At 38.5% G+C, this 22999-nt stretch overlaps 1 protein-coding gene across 8 annotated transcripts in view; it reads left to right on the top strand.

The window, feature by feature from the left end:
* Positions 1–22999, top strand: part of LOC132407418 (multivesicular body subunit 12B-like) — a 334665-nt gene that overhangs the window by 163596 nt on the left and 148070 nt on the right. For all 8 annotated transcript variants that reach the window (XM_059993879.1, XM_059993878.1, XM_059993876.1 and 5 more), the window contains exon 7: positions 488–585. In XM_059993879.1, coding sequence (XP_059849862.1) covers positions 488–585 — 98 coding nt within the window. The remainder of the gene's footprint in view (positions 1–487; positions 586–22999) is intronic.

Raw genomic sequence — 22999 nt, 5'->3', positions numbered from 1 at the left:
TTCCAGGCTGAAACTCTTCATCAGAACTAGCACATCAGGATTTGCTACTCATTACTCATTTTTTACATTAAAATAATTATTGACCAAAATAATATAATAGAAATCTGTTTATAATCATGAGAAAGTCTGTAGATGCTAGAAATAGAAAGCAACATACACAAAATGAGGGAGGAACTCAGCAGGTCAGGCAGCATCAGTGGAAATGAATGAACAGTCGAAGTTTCAGGCTGAGACCCTTCGTCAGGACTAGCCAGAAGGAGGGTCTCAACTTGAAACGTCAACTGTTTATCATTTCCATAGATGCTGCCTGACCTACTGAGTTCCTCCAGCATTTTCTGTGTAATTCCAAGAGTAAACTACCTTTGAAAACTTGAACTCTGTGTAGTGGTTTCTTAAATTCCATTTTTTAATGATGTGCATTTTAAAAAAAAGGTTTGAAATGGTCTCCTATAATTAATGGGGAAACTGATCTTTTCTTTTGTTCCAGGCACATATCTTTGACACTTCCTGCCAGTTTCCGAAATAAGGTGCCTGGTACCAGGCCAGACTTTGAACACCAGACCTCCAGCCTATATGCCATATCAGGTGAGTCGTAAAAGGCATCAGTATCTCGCATCAACATTCCTTTTTTTTCAGGTTAAAAAAAACTATATGCCACATTAGCATACCCTAATTGTGGAAGCACAGTTTTTAATGATATAGTTTGATCAATTCCACTGAACAAGAAATAATCTTATAATTAGGGAACTAAAGTTGTTGGATATTGCGAGGTCACCTGAAAACATTAGTGTAATGCAAATGAGACCCAGCTGCTTCCTTCTTTCCAACTGCTCACCCTTTTGACCTCTACAAAAGTGCTCCAGGGGAGTTTTCTGTATCTTCTACTTACATTTCCAGGGATTTTTGTCTACAATAAATTAAAATGCCTCTTGGTTTTAAAGAAAAGATTTTTTTATATTCTGCAGTAGTTCTGACATGCCTTATTGATAAACCATTGCTCAAAGTAGCATTAATTGGAAAAGCCTGGCTATAAAAGATTTTATACATCTATATCTCAGTAATAAAATGCTTGCTTTCATGGCAATTTTGTGAGACTCCAACGCAGTTAAGGAATGCTTTAGTTTATTTTTTCAAAGCTCAGAAATGAAATGGATGATCTCTGAATTACAAAGCATTTTCCTTGTGTAGCTTTCAGCTGGTTTAAAGATAAACCGTTCAGTACATAACAAGCAGAATTGTTCATACTTAAAAGGTGCTAAAAAACTTGATTTTGACTAGTTGTTTTCAAATCAGTAATTCAGAAAATTAAGTACATTATTTATTGCTGATTTGTTGCCAGGTTTGCTATGAAGACTTGTTCATACTCAAAAATGCTAAAAAGCTCCATTTTGATTAGTTTAAAAAAAATCAGTGCATTTATTCAAAAGATTCAAAGTATGCATACAGAATGCAGCTCTAAGATGTATCCTCCTGCAGGCAGCCACGAAACAAAGAAACACCATGAAACATATTCAAGAAAACTTCAAACACCCAATTTGCGATAAAACAAATAACGCAAATGGCAAAAAGTAAGCAAACAACATGTAGAATATCAAATTTCAAATCAGTACTATTTCGTTTAGTTCATTTCAGCACTGCACACGAACCAGTGCAGGCAACAGGCCATTCTTCACTGAAGTGCCCCATTCTACATCAATTGCCCCGATTAAACCACTGAAAAACTGCAAAAAACGTAATCAAAATCCAGGAAAACATGCAACATGAACCCCGAAGTCCCCCAGAATGAGTCCTCAGCCTCTCCAATCAATCCTTGCAGTGCAGATCTCAAGTCAACTGCACTTTCCTCTGACAGCGGCAAGTGAGAGAGAGAGTGAGAGTAGTAGACTAGTCAAATGCAGGCAGTACCTGTCCTTGTCAACTTTAACCTTGCTCAGTGCCTTAATAAGTGTGAAACAATAGAATTGATCATGAGTTTGTGCCCTGTCTCCAAGCTATCAGGCCTCCATGCACCAAACCTCACCAAACTCCTTTCGAGACAGCAAAGGGATCGCTCAATTGGCCCCAAAACACATGATCAGAATGTAAATCACAGGTTCCAGTCACATACAGCTTAGTAGTAGAATCGTATTTGTAAGAAGGAGAAGTAGTAAGAGAAGTTGTTTCATGAACTGTCAGCAGGACGTTGCTGTTGGTCACGATGTTGGCTGGTACCATCTTGATCATCACCTCCGCCTACTTACTGACTGCCTGCCTGTTACGCTGCTGGCATTTAGGACAGCAATGAAGGTCCTCCATTTCTGCTCAGTGGTGTTCAGGACCTCCTCCATCATGCCAATAGCTTCCTTTCTGTTTTCACTGCGCCAGCCATGCAAGTCTTGGGTGGAGACTCTAGGAATATTGTCACACACAGTTGTAGAAGGACTCTTCGTTCATGTTTCTGTAACAGTTCTATTTGACCAGTCAGGGTTGTTAGCCCTGAGCTAAATTCCCAAACCTGGAGGACCGGTGGAGCACTCTTGGTCTGGCCTCTACACTTTGACCTGTTTAGTATGGGTGACCCTACCAAGATCCAAAGCATAAAGCCCTGACTCTAAACAGCATAGCTCTCAGTATCATTGAGACATGCAAGCTTCCAAACCCTGGGACAAGTTTGTGGTCCTATTCTGTAGATTTGCTGAGTGTGCCTACAAGAAAATGAATCTCAGGGTTGTACATAGTGACAGATGTATACTTTAATAATAAATTTGCTTAGAATTTTGGATCCTTGGATTTCAAAAGATTTAAGTACATTATTTATTGCTGATTTGTTAGCAGATTTGTCATCAAGAATTGAAATATAAATTAAAAATTCTGTTTAAAATGTTGAATCTTAACCATCATTGAATTTTAAAAATGCATCAGCAAGAAGTTAGCTCAGTAAACAGAATTATGTCTTTAATATGGTAGTGCTTTGTTCCTTTGAATGGGAAAGTGGTTGGAGTGTGAGTGCTGCAGGGATAGGCGAATGGAGGAGTGTACTTGTAAATAGCCAAAACTCTTAAATGAGCATATTTACTATTAATCATATGTTTTATGTTTGTTGCTGGGGTGGTGTTGACAGGTGGGCAGGTTTACTCTTGAAAAAACATGTGGGTGCTGTCAGGCATCAGGAAACAGGGTTGTTGGGATTGATGAATTGCCTGCTCTCTTGATTAAACCTTCAGTCAGTCGCAACAGCAAAACTAAAAACAGGATTTCGAATAGAATGTGTCAAATTCCTTTGGTTCTGGATTGTTGCAGGTGTCCCAGCTCGTATCATGTATTAGTAGAAAATGTGAATTCTGACACTTCTGTTGTTTGTGAATTATTTGCTTATTGGCAGCCACAGTGGAAACTATTGAAACCTTGTATGTATGTCATATGTCGATTCAGACTATGCTTGGGATTCTGGAAGATGAGGGGTTTTGTTGTGAAGGGAAAGGCGAATAAGTTTTCAAATGTCAGCTAACTTTTTAAAAGTTTTTGTCTTTTATAACTAAAGCTGTTAGATTAGCTTTATTTGTCGCACGTACATCGAAACATACAGTTAAGTGCATCGTTTGCATCAACGACCAACAGTCTGAGGATGCGCTGGGGCAGCCCACAAGTGTCGTCATGCATAATAGGCCCACAGCTTACTAACCCTAACCCGTATGCTTTAGAAAGTGGGAGGAAACTGGAGCACCTGGAGTAATTCCTGTGAACATGGGGAGAATGTACAAACTCCTTATAGACAGTGACAAGCATTGAACCCAATTGCTGGAGCTGTAAAGTGCTACACTAACTGCTGCATTACCATGCTGCCCTTGCCTATTGCCACTGTCCAGTGGTATTATATTGAAAGTACTAGTCTGGAGCTTAGTGACACCAGTGGGCTGCCTGAGCCTGGTGATGATGAGGAACTTTAATTTGCCTGAACTGCCAAGACTCAAACTCTGGGCCCTAAATGCTAGGGATGCTATTTGGCATCTGTGCAAGTCTTCCTTTATCATGAGAGTGGCAGTGCTTCATGCCCAACTTGAGCCACTAGACATGTTTAAAGTAAAGTATTGTTCTATGACTGTATGATTATGCCATCATAGACTGCCTTGATTCATTTTCTTGCAGGGCAAGACAATAAATACTGACCCTGAAAATAACCCTAGCATCTTGGGAGTAAATTTAAAGGTTGCATCTATAGAGTGAGGCAACTCGTTGTAAGCTGCTCCCTCCAATCCACTCATTACTTCTTCTGTAGGGAGACACGGTAGCATAGTGGTTAGTACAATAACTTTATAGCGCCAGTGATCATTGATCGGGGTTCAATTCCCGCTGCTGTCTGTAAGGAGTTTGTGTGTTTTCTCCATAGCTACTTGGGTTTCCTCTGGGTGCTCCAGTTTCCTCCCACATTCCAAAGACTTATGGTTACACTTAGTAAGTTGCGAGCCTGCTATGTTGGCACCAAAACCTGGTGAGGCTTGCAGGCATTCCCCAGCACAATCCTCAGACAGTGTTGGTTAGTTAATATAAAACGAGACATTTCACTGTATGTTTTACATGTGATAAAAATGTATATTCCAAGTAAGACATTTTCAAAGAGAAGGTCACCGTGGGTGACAAGTGAAGTCAGAGCCAAAGTAAAAGCAAAAGAGAGGGCATACAAGGAAGCCAGAGCTAATGGGAAGATAGAGGATTGGAGAACTTTTAAAAACTTGCAGAAGGAAACTAAGAAGGTCATTCGGAAGGAAAATGAATTATGAGAGGGAGCTGGCGACTAATATCAAAGAAGATACTATAAGCTTTTTTAAGTATATAAAGGGTAAAAGAAAGTCAAGGGTAGATATAGGACCAATACAAACTGTCACTGGAGATATTGTAATGAAAGATGCAGAGATGGCAGAGGAACTGAATGTGTATTTTGCATCAGTCTTCACAGTGGAAGATGTCTGCAGTATACCGGACATTTAAGAGTGTCAGGGAAGTGAAGTTTGTGCAGTGAAAATTACAACTGAGAAGGTGCTCAGGAAGCTTAATGATCTGAGGGTGGATAAATCTCCTGGACCTGATGGAATACACTCTCGGGTTCTTAAGGAAGTAGCTGGAGAGATTGCAGAGACATTAATGATGATCTTTCAAGTATCGATAGATTCTGGCATTGTACCAGATGACTGAAAATTGGAAATGTTACTCCACTATTTAAGAAGGGTGGGAGGCAGCAGAAAGGAAACTATAGACCTGTTAGCCTGACATCGTGGTTGGGAAATTGTTGGGAACGATTGTTATGGATGAGATTACGGAATACTTGGAGGCACATGACAAGATGGACCAAAGCCAGCATAGTTTCCTGAAAGGAAAATCCTGCATGACAAACCTACTGCAATTCTTTGAGGAAATTACAAGCAGGGTAGACAAAGGAAATGCAGTAGACGTGGTGCACCTGGATTTTCAGAAGGCCTTTGATAAGGTGCCACACATGAGGCTGCTTAGCAAGATAAGAGCCTGTGGAATTACAGAGAAGTTACTAGTGTGAGTGGAGCTTTGGCTGGTTGGCAGAAAACAGAGAATGGGAATAAAGGGATCCTATTCTGGCTGGCTGTTGGTTACCAGTGGAGCTCCATAGGGGTCGGTGTTGGGACTGCTGCTTTATACAATGTATGTCAACAATTTGGACTGTGTTATTAATGGATCTGTGGCTAAATTTGCCGATGATACAAAGATAGGTGGAGGAGCGGGTAGTGTTGAGGAAACCGAGAGCCTGCAGAAAGACTTGGATAGTTTAGGGGAATGGGCAAAGAAGTGGCAAATGAAATACAATGTGGGCAAGTGTATGGTCATGCACTTTGGTGTAAGAAATAAACAGGCTGACTATTATTTAGGTGGGGAGAGAATTCAAAATGCAGCAATGCAAAGGGACTTGGGAGTCCTTGTGCAGGATGTCCTAAAGGTTAACCTCCAGGTTGAGTTGGTTGTGAAGAAAGCGAATGCAATGTTGGCATTCATTCCTAGAGGTATAGAGTATAAGAGCAGCGATGTAATGTTGACACTGTATAAGGCACTCATGAGACCACATTTGGAGTATTGTGTGCAGTTTTGGGCTCGTTATTTTAGAAAGGATATACTGACATTGGAAAAGGTTCAGAGAAGATTCACGAAAATGATTCCAGGAATGAAAGGGTTACTGTATGAGGAATATCTGGCAGCTCTTGGGCTGTATTCCCTGCAGTTCAGGAGAATGAGGGGGGATCTCATAGAAACATTCTGAATGTTAAAAGGCCTGAACAGATTAGATGTGGCACAGTCATTTCCCATGGTAGTGGATTCCAGGACAAGAGGGCAGGACTTCAGGATTGAAGGATGTCATTTTAGAACTGAGATGTGGAGAAATTACTTTAGTCAGAAGGTGGTAAATCTGTGGAATTTGTTGCCACGAGCGGCTGTGAAGACCAGGTCATTGGGTGTATTTAAGGCAGAGGTAGATAGGTTGTTGATTAGCCAGGGCATCAAAGGGTATGAGGAAAAGGCAGGGGAGTGAGGATGACTGGAAGTATTGGATCAACCCATGATTGAATGGCAGAGCAGACTCGATGGGCCGAATAGCCTACTTCTGCTCCTATATTTCATGGTCTAAATCTGGTTGTTATTATAATCGTTCACTCTTCTAAATGTAATTTTTCTGTCTCTAAGTATTACACTTTTTTTGCATTGTTATGGCTTTACCTTGTTCTACCTCAATGCACTGTGTAATATATCTACATGAACACTATGTAAGACAAGTTTTTCACTGTATCTTGCTACATGTGACAAAAGTATACCAATACCAAAAAACCTACTCGACTAAAACCATTAATCCCAACAGTTGCAGCCTCTGTTTTTGGAATGATCTATTAATTTCTTGTTCTGTGCACCTTTTGAAAACTCTGTTCCACACTTATTTCTTTATTTCCTTAGAATATTGACCATTTTGTTCCTTCAAATCTATGCCAACTGGCAGAGCAATTCCATTCCTCCTCTGATTTTTCCCTATAACCTATTCTGTCCACCCTTCCCATCCATTCACCCACAGCTACATACTAGGGACAAGTTATAGTGGCTATTGAGCCTACCAGCTCTCACATCTTTGTGATGAAACTGAAGCACCCGGGGGAAATGTGCATGGTAACAGAGAGAACGTGCAAACTTTGCAGGGTCAGGATTGAACCTGGGTCACTGGAGTGACCGTTTTGTACTGAGGGGCCACGATGAGCTATATTATGAGAGCCTCACTCCCCATTGCACAGTGCATGTATGAAAGCTTTAATGCTTATTGATGTCTGGTTTCCCAGTAGACTGGATTGATTTTGCCACCTTGGTTCCTGCTCTTGTTGTGTTGTCCCTTTGCAACAAGATATAGAGTGAAAAAGATTCTGTTTGAAAGTGATCAGGGGGAGTAAAAAGAGTAATAGCTGGACAAAAATGTGTAGGATATTTAAGAGAAATAAAAATAAAAATCAAAGCAGTACAGTACTATAAAGAAAGATGTAAAAACTCCTTACAGACAACAGCAGGAATCAAACCCCAATCAGTGACCACTGGCACTGTGAAGTGATTGTGGTAACCGCTACGCTACCGTGCTACCCTTTAGAAGTATTGAGTGGATCTGCTGGGAGCAGTGTGCAATGAGTTACTTTATGCTTCCTCTATAGCTGCAAAGAGCAAAGGAGGCTGAGGAGAGGGAGACAAAAATAGAAATGAATGACAGTGATTTTATTTTCGTTTATCACAGAGTATTCCGATAAAGTGGAGAGAGTTCTTGATCCATTACACAAGAGGTTTTGATAAATAATCAATCAGACAGCTATGTTCTTATTTATTATACAGAATGCTAGTTGTTCTCACTCAGCCTCTTTTCAAGCATGGCATTAAGCAGACAGGTCTTCACTATTCCTCACCTCATTCTGTTAGTGCTTGTGTTTATGCTTGCTTTTATGCAGTGCATACTTTTGGGTGTGACAAGGCCTTTAATTTTAGGTGCTCTATCCTCCACGATTAATTCTCGTTTGATTGTGATGCATCAAGGGGCTTTGAAGTGACATGGTTTGACAGGCTCTTGTGGAAAGAGTGACATTTCCTCAAAACACTTGGAAATTATCTCTTAAGTGCCCACTGTCTCTGAAGACCACCATCATTTTTGCTGTAATCACTGTGCGCAATACAAGTGGACAGCTCTCCAACAGTTTGTTTGTGCAGAGTCTTGCCTATTTCTCTGCACCATTTTTGGGGTTCTAATGACACTGGCTTGACTAACCTGTGTATAGTCTGTTTTTACTTGCACAATCTATGGACTCACTTTTAAGGACTTCACAACTCATGTACTCAGTATTATTATTATTTTTTTTCTCATTTCAAACTGGTAAAACCTGAGATATGGTCACAACCAAATACACTCATTTCTCAATTGCAAGGAATGTTCAGACTATTCTAGTGATGTTTAGTATTGTGACTTTCTGGAGGTTTACATAGATATTGCTGCATAGGCCTAATTGTTTAATGCTGTTGTGTAGTGACAGTGGGATGATATTGGTAGATATTTCCTTTGGGGCAATGTATGACCCCTGTTCTTTATTTTCCAAAATTTTTCAATTTCTTCTTTTAACTCAGTATATTTCTGATGTTTTTCACTTATTGATTTCTGTGTATTGTGTGTGTTTGGAATGACGATATCTTGCTCTTGCTTGTTTATCCATAATACTAACTCTGGATGGTTATTATGGAATGTCCTATCTGTAATAATGGGTCAGTTGTAATATAATTTGTAGGACTCTGATTCTAAAACTGGATTAGGCGTGTATTTATAGTAAGGTATGATGTCTTGTACCACCAAAATGCAATACTGAGCGTCACAGGAAGTCATTCCTGCCTGTGGCCATCGAACTTTACAACTCCTCCCTCGGAGTGTCAGACACCCTGAGCCAATAGGCTGGTCCTGGACTTATTTCCACTTGGCATAATTTACTTATTATTATTTAATTATGGTTCTATATTGCTATATTTCTACACTATTCTTGGTTGGTGCGACTGTAACGAAACCCAATTTCCCTCAGGATCAATAAAGTATGTCTGTCTGTCTTTTATGAGTTTTGTATTTTAAAGCAAGAGTTTGGTAAATTATGTTTTTGGCTTGATTATGCCTGTGTAGGCAATCAGATTGAGTTAAACTGCTGTGGGATCCTGTTATGTGTTGGATTGGTTCTGGTTTCTCTTAGCATTTTCTCCATTTATTGTCTTGAACTTGTTTGTCTTTGATAACTTTTTGTGCGAACCACCTAGTTCTGGATTGGCACAAGGAACCCATCTGTTTCTGGGAAGAGGTCTCGCAACTCTGAATCGGGTGTGTGACACTTCCTTGTCAACTTCTAGTCTGCTCAGATCATGGGGATGTCTTCCATGGAGGGTCTTGCACTTCCATTGGTTAACGTTTTTGTCTGTAGTGATAATTTCTGTGTTTTTCTGAGTTGTGCTTTCATTTATGTTCAGTGGTGTATTTTCTCATGTGGAGTGCTGAATCCTGTTTTTTGTTTATGAAAATATATACTTAGGCAATATATACTTAGACATTTTTTTAATGTCTGTTCTTCATTGTGTCTTAGGTAGTGTTAATCAAAGTGTGTTCTAATTTGTCATTTCAGTTCTTATTTTTCTTTGCAAATATTCCAGATCAGTTTCGGACCAAAATATAATGCCAAAAATATGTTAATATGGTATTATTACTATTGTATTTGCACAGCTTGTCTTTTGCACATTGCTTGTTTGTCAGTCTTTAAGTACAGTTTATCACAGATTCTATTGTATTCCTGCATTTTTCCTGTAAATGCCTGCAAGAAAATAAATCTCAAGGTAACAAATATGTAGTTTGATAACTCTACTTTGAACTTTGTAAAGTATTCTCTGTATATAATAAATTGGAACACCAGTGCAGGTGCCATGAGAACAGAGCTGTTTAATGTCCATTGGTGCCAAAATGATCTCCACTGAATCGGCATTCTGAGTGAAAGGAGAGGCGTTCTCCCCAAGAGGGTAAGAACATTGAAGAGAACAGCTGTCACCAGCTCAGTTCACCATTGCAGGTTAAAGTTAAGGCAGTCATTCTTTTCATTAGTCATGTGAACAGTAACATTTAGTTAATTAAATAGATAAGCTGACACCAATGTAATGGCATAAGAAAGAAGACAATTTGGGAAATGTGTTGATGCTATCTGCAATAAACTGTAAATTCTCTTAATGTGCTTCTTACCAGTGGGACATTTGGTCAGATGGTTTTTTTTTCCGCTCCATTTCAGCAGTTTTCATCCCGAATCACTTTTGCTAGCCTACTATGCTGCTGTTAGTTTTAATATAATTATTCTTTTTCTTAAAATTGTGACTTTAACAATTTTTGATGTATTGAGCTCATCTCAGCAGTACAGGAGTTTATGTGCATCATTTTGGGAGACTTAATAATAACAGAATGCAATTCTTAATAAATTCCTTAAGCAATAATACTTTAATGTCTAGTATTGATGGAGTATAGGACAGCTGTTCCAGTTATTGGTTGTAAAAAGCCATTGAAACCAATCTATGTTAGTGTCATTTTAGTCCTTTGAAAAATATTTAATTTATGGAGCAGTAAAATGGCTAATTATTTGCGCTGTAGAAGCTGGAAGTATACACTACTGAAAACACTTACCACAAAAATATGTAGTTTTTAATTAGCAGCAGTATGCTGACCCTTCAATTGAGAAGCTTCTAGTGGCAATGTAACTTCAATTATACCACAACTCTGGACTGCAGGCAACCTCACTCAAAGATGAATAGAATTCCAAATCAGCATTTATTGTGTGCAGGGCTCCCCTGCTAATTAATCTGATCAACACTGATAGACGTGGGAACCACTGATAATTGTCTATAAAGAATATCATTGCAGGAATGGTGATGTAATTTCTAGAATTTTAATTTATTGAAGGTTTTGCTTAGTATGTATAAAATATCTCTGAAGAATATGTCCAGTATTTTATTTATTAAGCGGTACCATTCGAAACCTTTCGGGCCCACCAAGCCACCCTGCCCTGTAACCCACCTGTTTAACCCTAGCCTAATCACAGGACAATTTACAATGGCCAATTAACCAAATAAATGGGAAATCACTAGAGTGAGAGAGAAAACCAGAGCACCAAGAGGGAACCCACCTGCGTGCGGGAAGGAACGTACAAACTTGCTTACAGAGGATGACGGATTTGAACTGTGAACACTGACACCCCGAGCTATGATAGTGTCATGTTAACCTCTGTAATACTGTGGTGCCTTTGTGGCTTGGTCACGTTTGAAGGGTTTCAAAACTGTTTTCAGGGTGCTTTGGTTATTAAACTGTGCCACTTAGAAAGGTGTCCTAGTCCTGAAGAAGTGTCTTGGCCCGAAATGTCGACTGTCTATTCTTTTCCATAGATGCTGCTTGACCTTCTGAGTTCCACTATCATTTTGTGTGTGTTCCTATGGGAATTGTTTTCTGCTGTTGGATTTTCTGACCTTTGCTACATAAATATTTTGGACTCCTTTAAATTTTATCCTCAATGATCCTTAATAAGTAGGACTATCGCAGTAATACACAAAATGCTGGAAGAACTCAGCAGGCCTGAAACATCGAATGTTTACTCTTTTACATAGACGCTGCCTGGCTTGCTGAGATCCTCCAGCATTTTGTGTGTGTTATTTGGATTTCTGGCATTTGCAAATTTTCTTTCTTTGTGATGAGACTGTTGCACTGATTACTTTAGCCTCAACATAAAATATAGAAAAAAAACTTTCTTTCTTTAAACAAAATTGAACAAAGGATTCTTCATGGGGTTGGGAGGGTGTAAACTCAGAGGATTGTTATAGAACAATTTATATTATTCCAGAATTAGTTGTGATAACTGTGAAGTTGTTGTAGTGGCTTAACTTTCTTGAAAACTTGGTCTTTGCTGGAAATATTTGCATTATGTTTCCATCATTGAGCTTTGATTCCTGAAGAGCGTGCATATTCTGGACAAGTTATAGTGACCAGCAAACTTTTCAAAAAGGCTATGTTGCTTCCCTCATTCTTGAGTTATGGTCATTACTGGCAACACAAGTGTTTGCTGTCTAACTTTATTTGCTCCTGAAAGTGTTTTTCAGAGAGCATTTACAAGTCAGCCTCTCAGATAGGTCTGATAAAGCCAATACATTTTCCTTCCTGACGAACGTACTAAACCAGGTTTATACAACAACTGAGTTTTCTCACTATCAGTACTGTTCTTTGTTCCAGGTTTTCTTTTCTAAGGTTAAGTTCCCCCAGTGCTTAGATTTGAAATCAGGATAACATTATCACTCCATCTTACAATGATGTGGTAAGATTGAGAACTGAGTCTCCAGTTCTGACATGGTAGAGCAGTGGTTAGTGTAACACTATTGCAGCACAACGTCCTGGGTTCAATTCCACCACTGTCTGTAAGGAATTTTGTGTCTTCTCCCTGTGACCTCCAGGTGGTCCAGTTTCCGCCACGTTCCAAGCAAATATGGGTGCATGGGTTAATTGGTCACATGGGTGTAATGGGCGGCGCTGGCTCACTGGGCCGGAAGGGCCTGTCACTGTGCTACATCTCTGAATTAAAATAAACTAAATTAAAATATCAAGGTTTCTGAATACTGGTCCAATAACAATCATTTTGCTGTTGTATGACCATTCTGAATCTGCTAGTGAAAGACATTTTGCCCTTTTAAGCTTCATGTTTTTCAACTGAAATGCCCTGTTTGCCACAGAATAATCCAAAGAGGGGGATAATCTAGAACAAAAATCAAACCTCTGGAATAACTCAGTGTGTCAGACAGCATCCATGGAGAGAAATGGACGTTTGGCATTTCAAGTTAAGACCTTTAGCTGGACAGGAAAGGGACCATCCAGATCAGGGGTTCGCAACCTGTGGTCCCTTGATTAATGGTAGAGGTCCATGGCTTAACTAAGGTTGGGAACCACTGGTGGAGATCAAATTCAGAATAAATTTTTTATCAAAATATATTTATGTCGCCATACTGTGTACTAACTTGAGATTCATTTTCTTGCAGGCATTAAAAGGAAAATAAAGAAATAAGGTAGAAGTCATGAAAAATAGTACATAAGTAAAGACCTACAAATAACCAATGTAGAAAATAATTCAAATTGTGCAGATGAATAATACTGAGAACGTGAGTTGTAAAGCCCTTGAAAATGAGTCTGTAGATTTTGGAATCAGTTCAGTGTTGAGGTGAGTGAGTGAGTGTTCAGGAGCCTGATGTTTGAAGGGTAATAAGTGTTCCTGAACTTGGTGATGTGGTATCTAAGGCTCCCTTGTCTGCTTTCTGATGGCAGCAGTGTGAAGAGAGCATGGCCTGGGTGATAGGAGTCCTTGATGCTGGATGCTGCTTTCTTGTGGCAGTTTTCCTTGTAGATTTGTTGAATATTAGGGAGGGCTTTTCCTGAGATGGATTGGGCTCTATCCACCGTTTCTGTTGGCTTTTTCATTCTTGGGCATTAGTGTTTCTATACCAGATCATAAAACAAATCAAGGCTGCTGTACCTTTAACCCATTGGTAGTACCTAGAGAGAGCATGGCCTGGATGCTGGAGTCCTTGATGATGGGTCTCAACCTGAAACATAGACTGTCCGTTTCATTCCTTAGATGCTGCCTGATCCACTGAGTTCCTCCAGCAGTTTATTATTGAAGAGAAATGGTTAACACTTCAAGTCAAAGATCCTTTGACTGACCTGAATATTTCCAGCATTTTTTGTTTTATTTTAGCTGTCCAGTGTATGCAGTTTTCTTTTTATTTTCAATGAGTTGTAATAATACTTGGCTGTGCAGTAAAATAGATCTGCTGCAATTCCACATCATTCACTGTAATGTAAAATACACTAAATGCCCCTTAAAAGGTTTTGGTGTCTGCTTTAAATATTTTTGACACAAATTTCCCTGTTGAAATGCTAAGAAAGCTTCAGTCGCCTCTGTTCACACAATATGTAGTCTTTATTGTTCGGTACTTGACTTGGAGGATTCTGCCAGTGAAATAATGAAGAAAATAATGATTTATATGGAAGGATTTATTTGTGAAGATTGATTCTCTCACTAATGGTGAAATTAGAGGATACTTCTAATTTGGTGGGTGTTTAGTGTTACCTGCACATACCCTATTTACACCATGGATTAAAACGAGACCATTCACAAAATAGGCACAGATTTCAAGTTGTGTTTGGCCATTTCAATATTCCATTATAACTTAAAAATATTTAAACTCTATTGGCTCTAAATATTCTGTAGTAAGTATCTTGCAATTTTTAAACAATTAAAATCAGTAATGACCTTAAATATAATTACATGAGAATGCTAGAACTGAAGTTTCTAGATTCAAATAATTGCATGTCCATGTGTTAGAAATGACATTTAGTAGTGTAAAGCTGAGATGGTACTGTGCAGGTTTTCTTTTAATGGACTAGACAAATAGAGTTTCAAAACCTTTCCTTTTCTGAAGTAGCACACAATTTCCAGCATCTGCAAAACCTCTTGTGTATAGTATCTCTTAAGTAAAAATTTAAAATACATTTTATTTACTTCCCTACAGTTTTTGATAAATTTAATCCAATTGAAATTTCTGTACAATAAAATTTTGAAATTTTTATCTGCAGAGCAGCTTATTCCTATGACAGAGCTTCAGTTGCTGCCTGTCTTCAGTGTGGGGAAGTAGTTCCCAAGATTAAGTATTTTTTTAAATACAGAAGCAATGTGTTTTTTTAAGTTGATTTGCAGCCATTAAACTAAAGGTTATGTGACGTCCATGTCCTGATACAGATAAACTATATTTATTGCATTTAATATTTTATACAAATATTTGGTAATTTCAGTCTCCCATTATCTTAATTGTTTTGTTGCCATCTCCCATTGCTTAAACATTTTGTCCCATGGAGTTATCTGCCTTTCTTGAGACTCATCAGGAAGGTTACTTAATCTGATTTCACACCCTCTCACCATCTCTCCACCACCAAGGAAGCTTGCCTTACAGGATCGTCATATTATGAGCTCAAGAAACTCTCTGCTGTAATGGAAATTTTGCCCCATAACACAATTTATTGCTGGATTTGCCATTCACTGGTCTTGTCCTTGGATTTGTTCCTTTAGTGAAAGCTTATATCGATCAGCAAAGGGACAGGTATATTTTGTGAAGTTCTGCAAGCTAGCAGTTGAAGAAATTATGACTTGATGTGTGTGTGTGTGTGTTCAATACATTTAGAACATCTATTATTGGCCTTTAAATTTTCTTTGCTCGTTGAAGGATAAGATTGTTAAGAGTGGAGTAAAGTTGATTTCAGATTTACAAAATTAAAATTCTTTAAATGACCTAAAATTTACAGTGAGAATAATGAATTTATTAGTGATTACCATTATGTTGAAGGAATTTGACAGCGATTTCTGGTGTTTCCACATGCACAATTAAATACAGAAATCCCAGAGATGCTGTCAATAATTACCTGGTCCCTGCCAGGTGCACCTTTTTTTTTGTAGCCTTCTGCAGTAATTTGTGGTCTGACAAGAACACTGGGATTTTAATGAACTATTCTTGCAGTTTTCTACAAAACTTGGCAATAATGGTTTTTTTTCAGTGAGGTTTAGCTTGAGTTCTTAATGGTGTGCTGAGCAGCAGCCATTCTGGCCTTGAAAATTAATTTTGGATGTGTGCTTACCATTCCTTCACATAAATATTCTTTAAAATGTTTAGTTGCTGTGCTTCTTTGATGATGAAATTCCTCTATGGCTGAACCCTGATGGCAATAAATGTCTGGGGAGGTCCAAGCCACCACACAGTGATCACTGTGTGTGTTGCTTATTTTGCAGTCAACATCGACACTGTTGTTTCATATTTGAAAGCAAAAGACTGGCCAATAAAAACCAGGAAATATTACTTTATATCCACTAAAGCTAAAACTTCTGAATCAGATTTCTGTATGTCATAGATTTGTGGTCTGCAATGTTTTGTTTGAAAATGTTTGTCAGATCTAGGTTTGCTAATTTATACTTGAGTGCTGTGTAAAGTGAACACTCGGTTTTGCAAGAAACAAAAAAAAACACATAACAATGCATACTTTACAGATTTGTTTTATCTTGAGACTTGAAGAAGGTTCAGTTGTTCAAAGCGATAATCCTCTAATTGATTTCACTAGCATTTTGATTCCAACTTAACTGCAGTTTGTTTTCCAAGAATTCAAGAGAAAATTTACACATTTTTATAGGGAGTGTAGTTGAATGTTGCCTGGGTAATGTCTTTTTTCCCTCCTGTTCCAAAACTAAATTTGTACGTGTTTTGCATGCAGGAAAATTTGCCTTGCATACGAATTAGGCTTTCCCAATTGATTAAAGTGTTTTGGAGCAGGCATGTATTGATGTATGATGTACATATTGCGGCAAACTATTTTTGATCAGCTAAGAAATTGAAGAATTTGAAGAATTTACAGTATTTCAAGTTAACTGAGAACTACCATCCTAAAACTTTGAGTATTTGAATTGCTGCACCAAATTCTTGCAAAGCATTCATATCTTGGCATTTAATGTGGATGGAACCTACTATGAGATCCAATTATTTTAATAGCCGTTACATGACTGACAATTAACAGACTGTGTAGACAGGTTTTCCTTTTAAACCAGTAAAATTGAGAGTAGTTCAGAAAATATCAGAGCAGCAAGATGACAATGAATTTTGATTTCCTGGAGCCAATATTAGTGTCCTTATTAAAGCATGTGCATCTGCTTTTAATTTACTCCAAATAATTGGAAAATGCAATGAAGCTTTCCAATTAAGGCGCTGCTTTTATGCTGTTTAATAATACCCCCATAATATTATAGCTTATGAAGTGACAGGTGAGCTGTTCTATGAATAAAACATAAATGCAGCAATAAGGGACAGAAAGTGTAGACAGTTGTGGGCTTTTAAACGCAGGATGTGATTTGCATATATTAATCTGTTCTTTTCAGGCTTATCAGGCTTTCTTCAGTAGCTGAAGTAAAAATAGCCTTGACAGGCAATGGCATGCTTCATTTTTTTGAGGATTTATTACATGTATAATTCCAGATCTTTAATAAGAAGATATGACTGATTTTCATAGTACCACAGTATTGAAGGAATTCAGCTAATTGTTCCAGATGGTGCATTCTGATTATGCAAAATTACTTTTCATGCTGATTTTTTTTGTTTGGTTTTGTTATTTTGATAGAATTCAAATAAAATTAATTTTCCCATACTGTCTTTTATCTCTCCTACAGAGGTACATCATTTGTCGTAACCTCAATTAATTTTCACCCAAGTTCCTCCCCTCACTGGTTCATTAGATATCTGCAGTCTACAGTTCTTTTTTTTTCTTTATACTGATCGGGGTGTATTTGTTCATTCATTCTTTTTAATTTAAAAGCATTCAAAGCATATTACAATGTTCTGCTGTTTTTGAATTGTTTTAACCAGCTAGGAGATGTTAATGAACACAAGCAGTTGTTCATTAAGAAATAGATTATTGACTTTTATTTTCGGATATGCCTCACATACAACCCATTCTGTGGGCGATCTCAGTAACTTCAATGCAGTTACTCTTTTTGTTTGAGACTTACTTGCTGCACATCATTTCTCTGCCAAATGAATGGCCAGTCTACCATGTTCTCGTGCTCAGCCAATGCTTTTCTCAAGCAGCTGCTAGGGAGCACTTTTCAAGTCTTGACGGTACTTTCTGCAATCAGAAGTAGTCGTGTATGCGGTCTGAGTTTGTGCAGTGGCTGTGTTGCAAGGCAAGGATGATAAAACTGGAATCAGTGGTTCCAGTCCGAGATTCTGATGTGAGAGGAATCCTCATTTCTGAGGAAGGATTATTTCTCAGGCTCTTCCACTAAATCAGAAATGAGGGATAGCACAGCTTGACTTCCACTGCTCCACTGAATTTAAAAAGATCCTGTACTGTACCTTTATTTTTGTATGTCAGAATGAATTATTTTTGAATTTACTGTAATATGTTTTGGATGATTTTTGTATGTATGTTGGCAAATAAAAACTAGACAACAATATTGTGATGATGTTGAAAAAGTTGATTATAACTTGATATTTGTCCTGTACTTTATAAGTTAGAGTAACTTAAGCCCTTGTCTGTTTGGGGAAAATGAGAATTTTAGTTGACAGTGAGCACAAGTTCTACACTTTTGATAGCTCAAGTCAGTTTCAGATTCATTTATATAACCACATGTGTATCAAAGCATGCAGAAAAATGCATTGTTTGCGTCAACAACCAGCACAACCTAAGGATGTGCTGCAGGCAGCCCGCAAGTGTTGCCGTGCATTTAGACAATGACATAACATGCCCACAGTGTTAATCAGAACAACACAAAAGAGCAAAACAAGCCCCTTTACTCCCTCCAATCCACCCACCCTCTCACAAATACAGATAGGGCTTCAGCCCCAGGACAGGTCACCTCCAATCTTCCAGCCTCCTGTGGACTTGTAGGCATCGGGCCTCCAACTTCTTTGTTTGTTGACCTTTGGGCTTCCACCTTTGGCACATATTGACCTTTGGACCTGCAGTTTTAATCCCTCAGCTGACCACTTTTAACAGTATTGATTAAACAGAATCTTTTTCATATTGGTTCACAAGGATTAAATTATAACATTTAACTTAGAGATTTTGGTAAATAAATGTTGATACTTGGGGGCAGAGTATGCAGAACTGTGGTTTGTTGTTAATGAAAGTTGTAGGCCCTGAATGTAGATAGGATATTGAATTTGTGCTTACTACAAGAGAGACCCAAAGGAGAGTTCTGAATGTTTCAGACGCTGCTCAGCAAAAAATCCAATGGACTCATTGACTACTGACTACAACTTTGTTCAGCCATCTGTTTTTCTCTGAGTTGGTGACTGCGAGATCAAAAGGCATCCAGTGTGAGGGGAAAGTTAATAGAGTTATGCAAAATTATGTGGGATATGGATAGTGTAAATGCAGCAGGCTTTTTCCACTGAAGTTGTGTGGGACTACAACTAAAGGTCATGAGTTGAAGGTGAAAGGTGAGTAGTTTAAGGAGAATATGAGGAGAAACTTCTTCACTTAAAGTTCATGAGATGTGAAACAAGCTACCAACGCAAGTGGTGCCTGAGAGCTCAATTTCAACATTTAAGGGAAGTTTGGATAGGTACATGGATGGCATGGGTGTGGAGGGCTATGGTCCAGGTGCAGATCAACAGGACTAGGCATTTTAAGTGGTTTGCCATGGACTCGATGGACTGAAGGGCCTGTTTCTGTGCTGTACTTTTCAATGACTCGAAGAAATCAGATTGATTGAAATCAAAGGCTGGGAAGTCATCAATTATAACAAGTGAATGGAGATTTGACTAGAATATTACCCTGGTATGCAATTGAAGGTAAAGTTCACCAATGAGAAGACATCAGTCACTGCAATGAATCTGCCTGTTGTGGCAAATACCAAATCCACAGCGGAGGAGCATTAACTCACTCACTCACCAGGTGATGATGTATTTTGCTTGAACTGATAAAGCTGCCCCACTTAAAAGATATGCTTAAACTTTTCTAGCTCTCCTGGAAGAAGGGGACTGGACTTCCTGACACGCTGTATACCAGGAGCATGACCATGGCCATGTATCAGACCATGGACGACTTCAGTAGCAACCATTTCCAGTGATCATAGTGAATCTCTGCTTGGTCCTCTTCAGCAAGTTGCTCGGTGCCAACAATCCTGATAGTCCAGAGGTTCCTTTGTCCCTAATCAGTCATGCGCAGCACATGCAGTCACAAAATAATATTAGCACAAGTCCCTGAGTGACATTGCCTGAAGATTTGATGGTGCATGAGGTGTTGTCCTGGAGCCACATTTCTACAAGGACAAGCATACAGCAGTTCCTCTTCTTGCACTGGGTTAGCTGCATCCAAAGATAATCCAGTTTGTCTTCCAGGGAGTGAATTCTGGAGAGCAGCACTGGTGGGAGAGCTGACCTGCTCCTCTAGATATGACACTTTCACATTGACTAGGCTCAGAAATTGCTAGAAATCCATTATTTGAGGGGAGATGTTAGTACAGGAAGACAGGCTAAGGTAAAAGGAAGTGAATGGTCAACTCCTGTTCATCTGCGGCTTATGCTCAGCTTGGACTTGTAACTGCAGAAGAGTGGACCAGCTACACAACCTGATGGATTTTTAGTAAGCCATGCCTGTGTCCTTGGGGCACTGCCTCACAGAAGTGAGGCCTAGATAACATCAGAATCAGATTCTTCATCACTGACATACGATGTGATATGTTGGTTTGTGGCAGAGTACTGTGCAAATCAAGAAACAATTATAAGCACAATATTCTGCAGATGCTGTAGCATCACACAATCTGAGAGGAACTCGGCAAGTCAGACAGCATATACAAAGAGGAAAAAACAGTTGATGTTTTGGGCTGAGACCTTTCATCAGGATTGCAAGGAAGGGGGAAGAAGACAGGATAAGAAGGTAATGGGGCAAGGGGAAGGAGAACAAGCTGGTAGGTGATAGGTGATACCAGGTGAGATGGAAGTAATAAAAATAATAAAAAATGCTATAATAAATAGTGCAAAAAAGGAATAGCAATATAGGGTTTATGGGTTGATAGATAATTCAGAAATATGATAGCAGAGAGGAAGAAACTGTTCATACAATGCTGAGTTTGGGTCTACAGGCTCCTGTACCACCACCTCCATGGCAATAATGTAAAAAGGGTATATTCGAGATATGTACAGCAAATTTGGCCAAAACCTAATCATGTAATCATTTCCCATCCCCCCCCCTCCCCAATCCAAGCAAAGCCATCTGTTTACATGCAGGCTGAAATTGAGGCCAAAGTATTGCAATGCCTCGAGGTAACATCGATCAGCTACAAGAATTTTTCTGGCTTGGTCTCTATCCTTCACACTTCATCACTTGGCTTTAAGGATCCACAAGACAAAGTGCTGATTATCTTTGCAACTCAGCATATTTCAATCTGGTTAATTTTTATTATAGTTTTGAAATAATTGGAAGTATTTTGCTTCTCTTTACTCAAGGCAACATAAGCAGAATGCTTAAAAAGATTATTTCCTGACAAAGTAGATAGTGACAGCTCAGTTTGGTGGAAAATGTCATAATTACCTCATGTAACTTGAAAGCATGTAAATACTCATCAACTAGAGTAGAGTAGGTTAAAAGGTTGGCATATCGTTGTGGGCTGAAGGGCCTGTACTGTACTATAGTGTTCTGAGAGCTACTCTGTATCTCAATGGGCAAACAACAAAATTCTGATGCCTCCTCCCATTGTGAGCTCTGTCATTTTATTTAGGGGATGGCTCAATTCACTGTAGAACGTATTATTTTTGGGGCTTCATTCTGTCATTTTAAAATGAGTAGTCTTTTAGGTATAATTTTCATATTTTAAAAATTAATTGCACGACTTTCTCTTGGTAGTTGTAAAGTTAAATGAAGTGAGACTTGAACTTGGTTTGGACATTCCAGATGTCGGTTTGGGTGGTGCAATTTGATGTTGTGCCCACCTACCTTGTACCCACCTGGAAAATATACCTCATGGATGCTCTTAATTTTTCAGATGCTTATGTTTTTAAAAATTTCACCTATTGACTATTAGTTTATTTCCATTTATAATGAGATGTGTGTTGGTGATGTTGTGATTTGGCCATTCAACATTGATAAACAATTGTTAGCCTTAATTATGCTGATAATCAAATATAATGTTACAACAAAGAAATGAGCAGTTCAAAGTGTATTTTTTATTGAAGTACGCACAACCTTGAGATTCGTCTAATTGCAGACAGCCAGCAAGCAAAGAAACACATTGGAATCCACAAAAAAACCACATCATCAAGACCATGAACATCCAATATGCAAAAAAAAAACAAATCACACAAACAACAAATAAAAATGTGAATGAATAAAAACACGGAACATGTGCCACAGAGTCCCTCGAAGTGATTCCACAGCCACAGTCAGTTCAGCACTGAGACAAGTGAAGCCTGTCCAGGAGCCCAATGGCTACAGCCTTAAGAGCAATTCAAAATTAACATTTTATTTCTAGTGCTTTGCAGGTTCCCATCCTCTGGTATGATCCACAGAGGCCAAAATTCCCATTTACAAACGCAGTGCCACCTAGGTTGGTGCATTAGTTAGTCCGACCAAGAAGATTAAATATTGTGGTTTGAATTGCAGGCTGGTGTTTTGCAATGGAAAATATTTAGTCTGGGCACATAACAAATTTATACAGGCAGCTGTTATGTTACCAAAGATAAACCATGGAGCTAGGAAGATTCATCCCAAAAATACTGAATTAAAAGGTGCTTTTCTCTGAAACCTCTTGCAAAGGCCTCATTAGGGGCTTGTTGATCTAGTGCTTAATATGCAGATTAAATAGACCCATTAAATATAGTTTAAAGAGATTTATGTGCAGACATTTAATTTTTTTTGAAGATTTTTTTAATAGGCCCATTTACTTCAGCAGTATTAATGATTACTTAATCCATACTGAACTCGCAATGTGTGATGACTTTCTTATATGAATGGTGCAAGCATGCTTAGGGGCATTCTTCCCTCAGTGCCAGACTTCAGATATGGACTTCAATTAAATTAAGTGCAGTCTTAATTGTTTTCTCACATTAGCTTACCTTTTATTCGAAGGAATAGATATTGTACTGTAAATAATTTTAGTAAACATCAAAATGATGGACAATTAGAATTGCTCAAAGATCCATAATCTGAGAGTTGTCATCTACTGAATATATTAAGTAACATGAACAATGAATCCTTTGTGTTAAAGATTTTTTTTAACTAAAATGAGCTTGTTGTTTTGCATATTTATGAACCTACACACACAGACACATACTCACACACACTCACTCACATACTCACACACTCACTCACACTCACGGTCAGATTTTAACTTTAATTAGTGTTGTGAACAGTGGA

This window comes from Hypanus sabinus, chromosome 18 (genome assembly GCF_030144855.1).
Source record: "Hypanus sabinus isolate sHypSab1 chromosome 18, sHypSab1.hap1, whole genome shotgun sequence".
NCBI classification, from domain to species: Eukaryota; Metazoa; Chordata; class Chondrichthyes; order Myliobatiformes; family Dasyatidae; genus Hypanus; species Hypanus sabinus.
The sequence above is the reverse complement of the archived record's forward strand: the minus strand, read 5'-3'. Positions and strand labels throughout refer to the sequence as shown.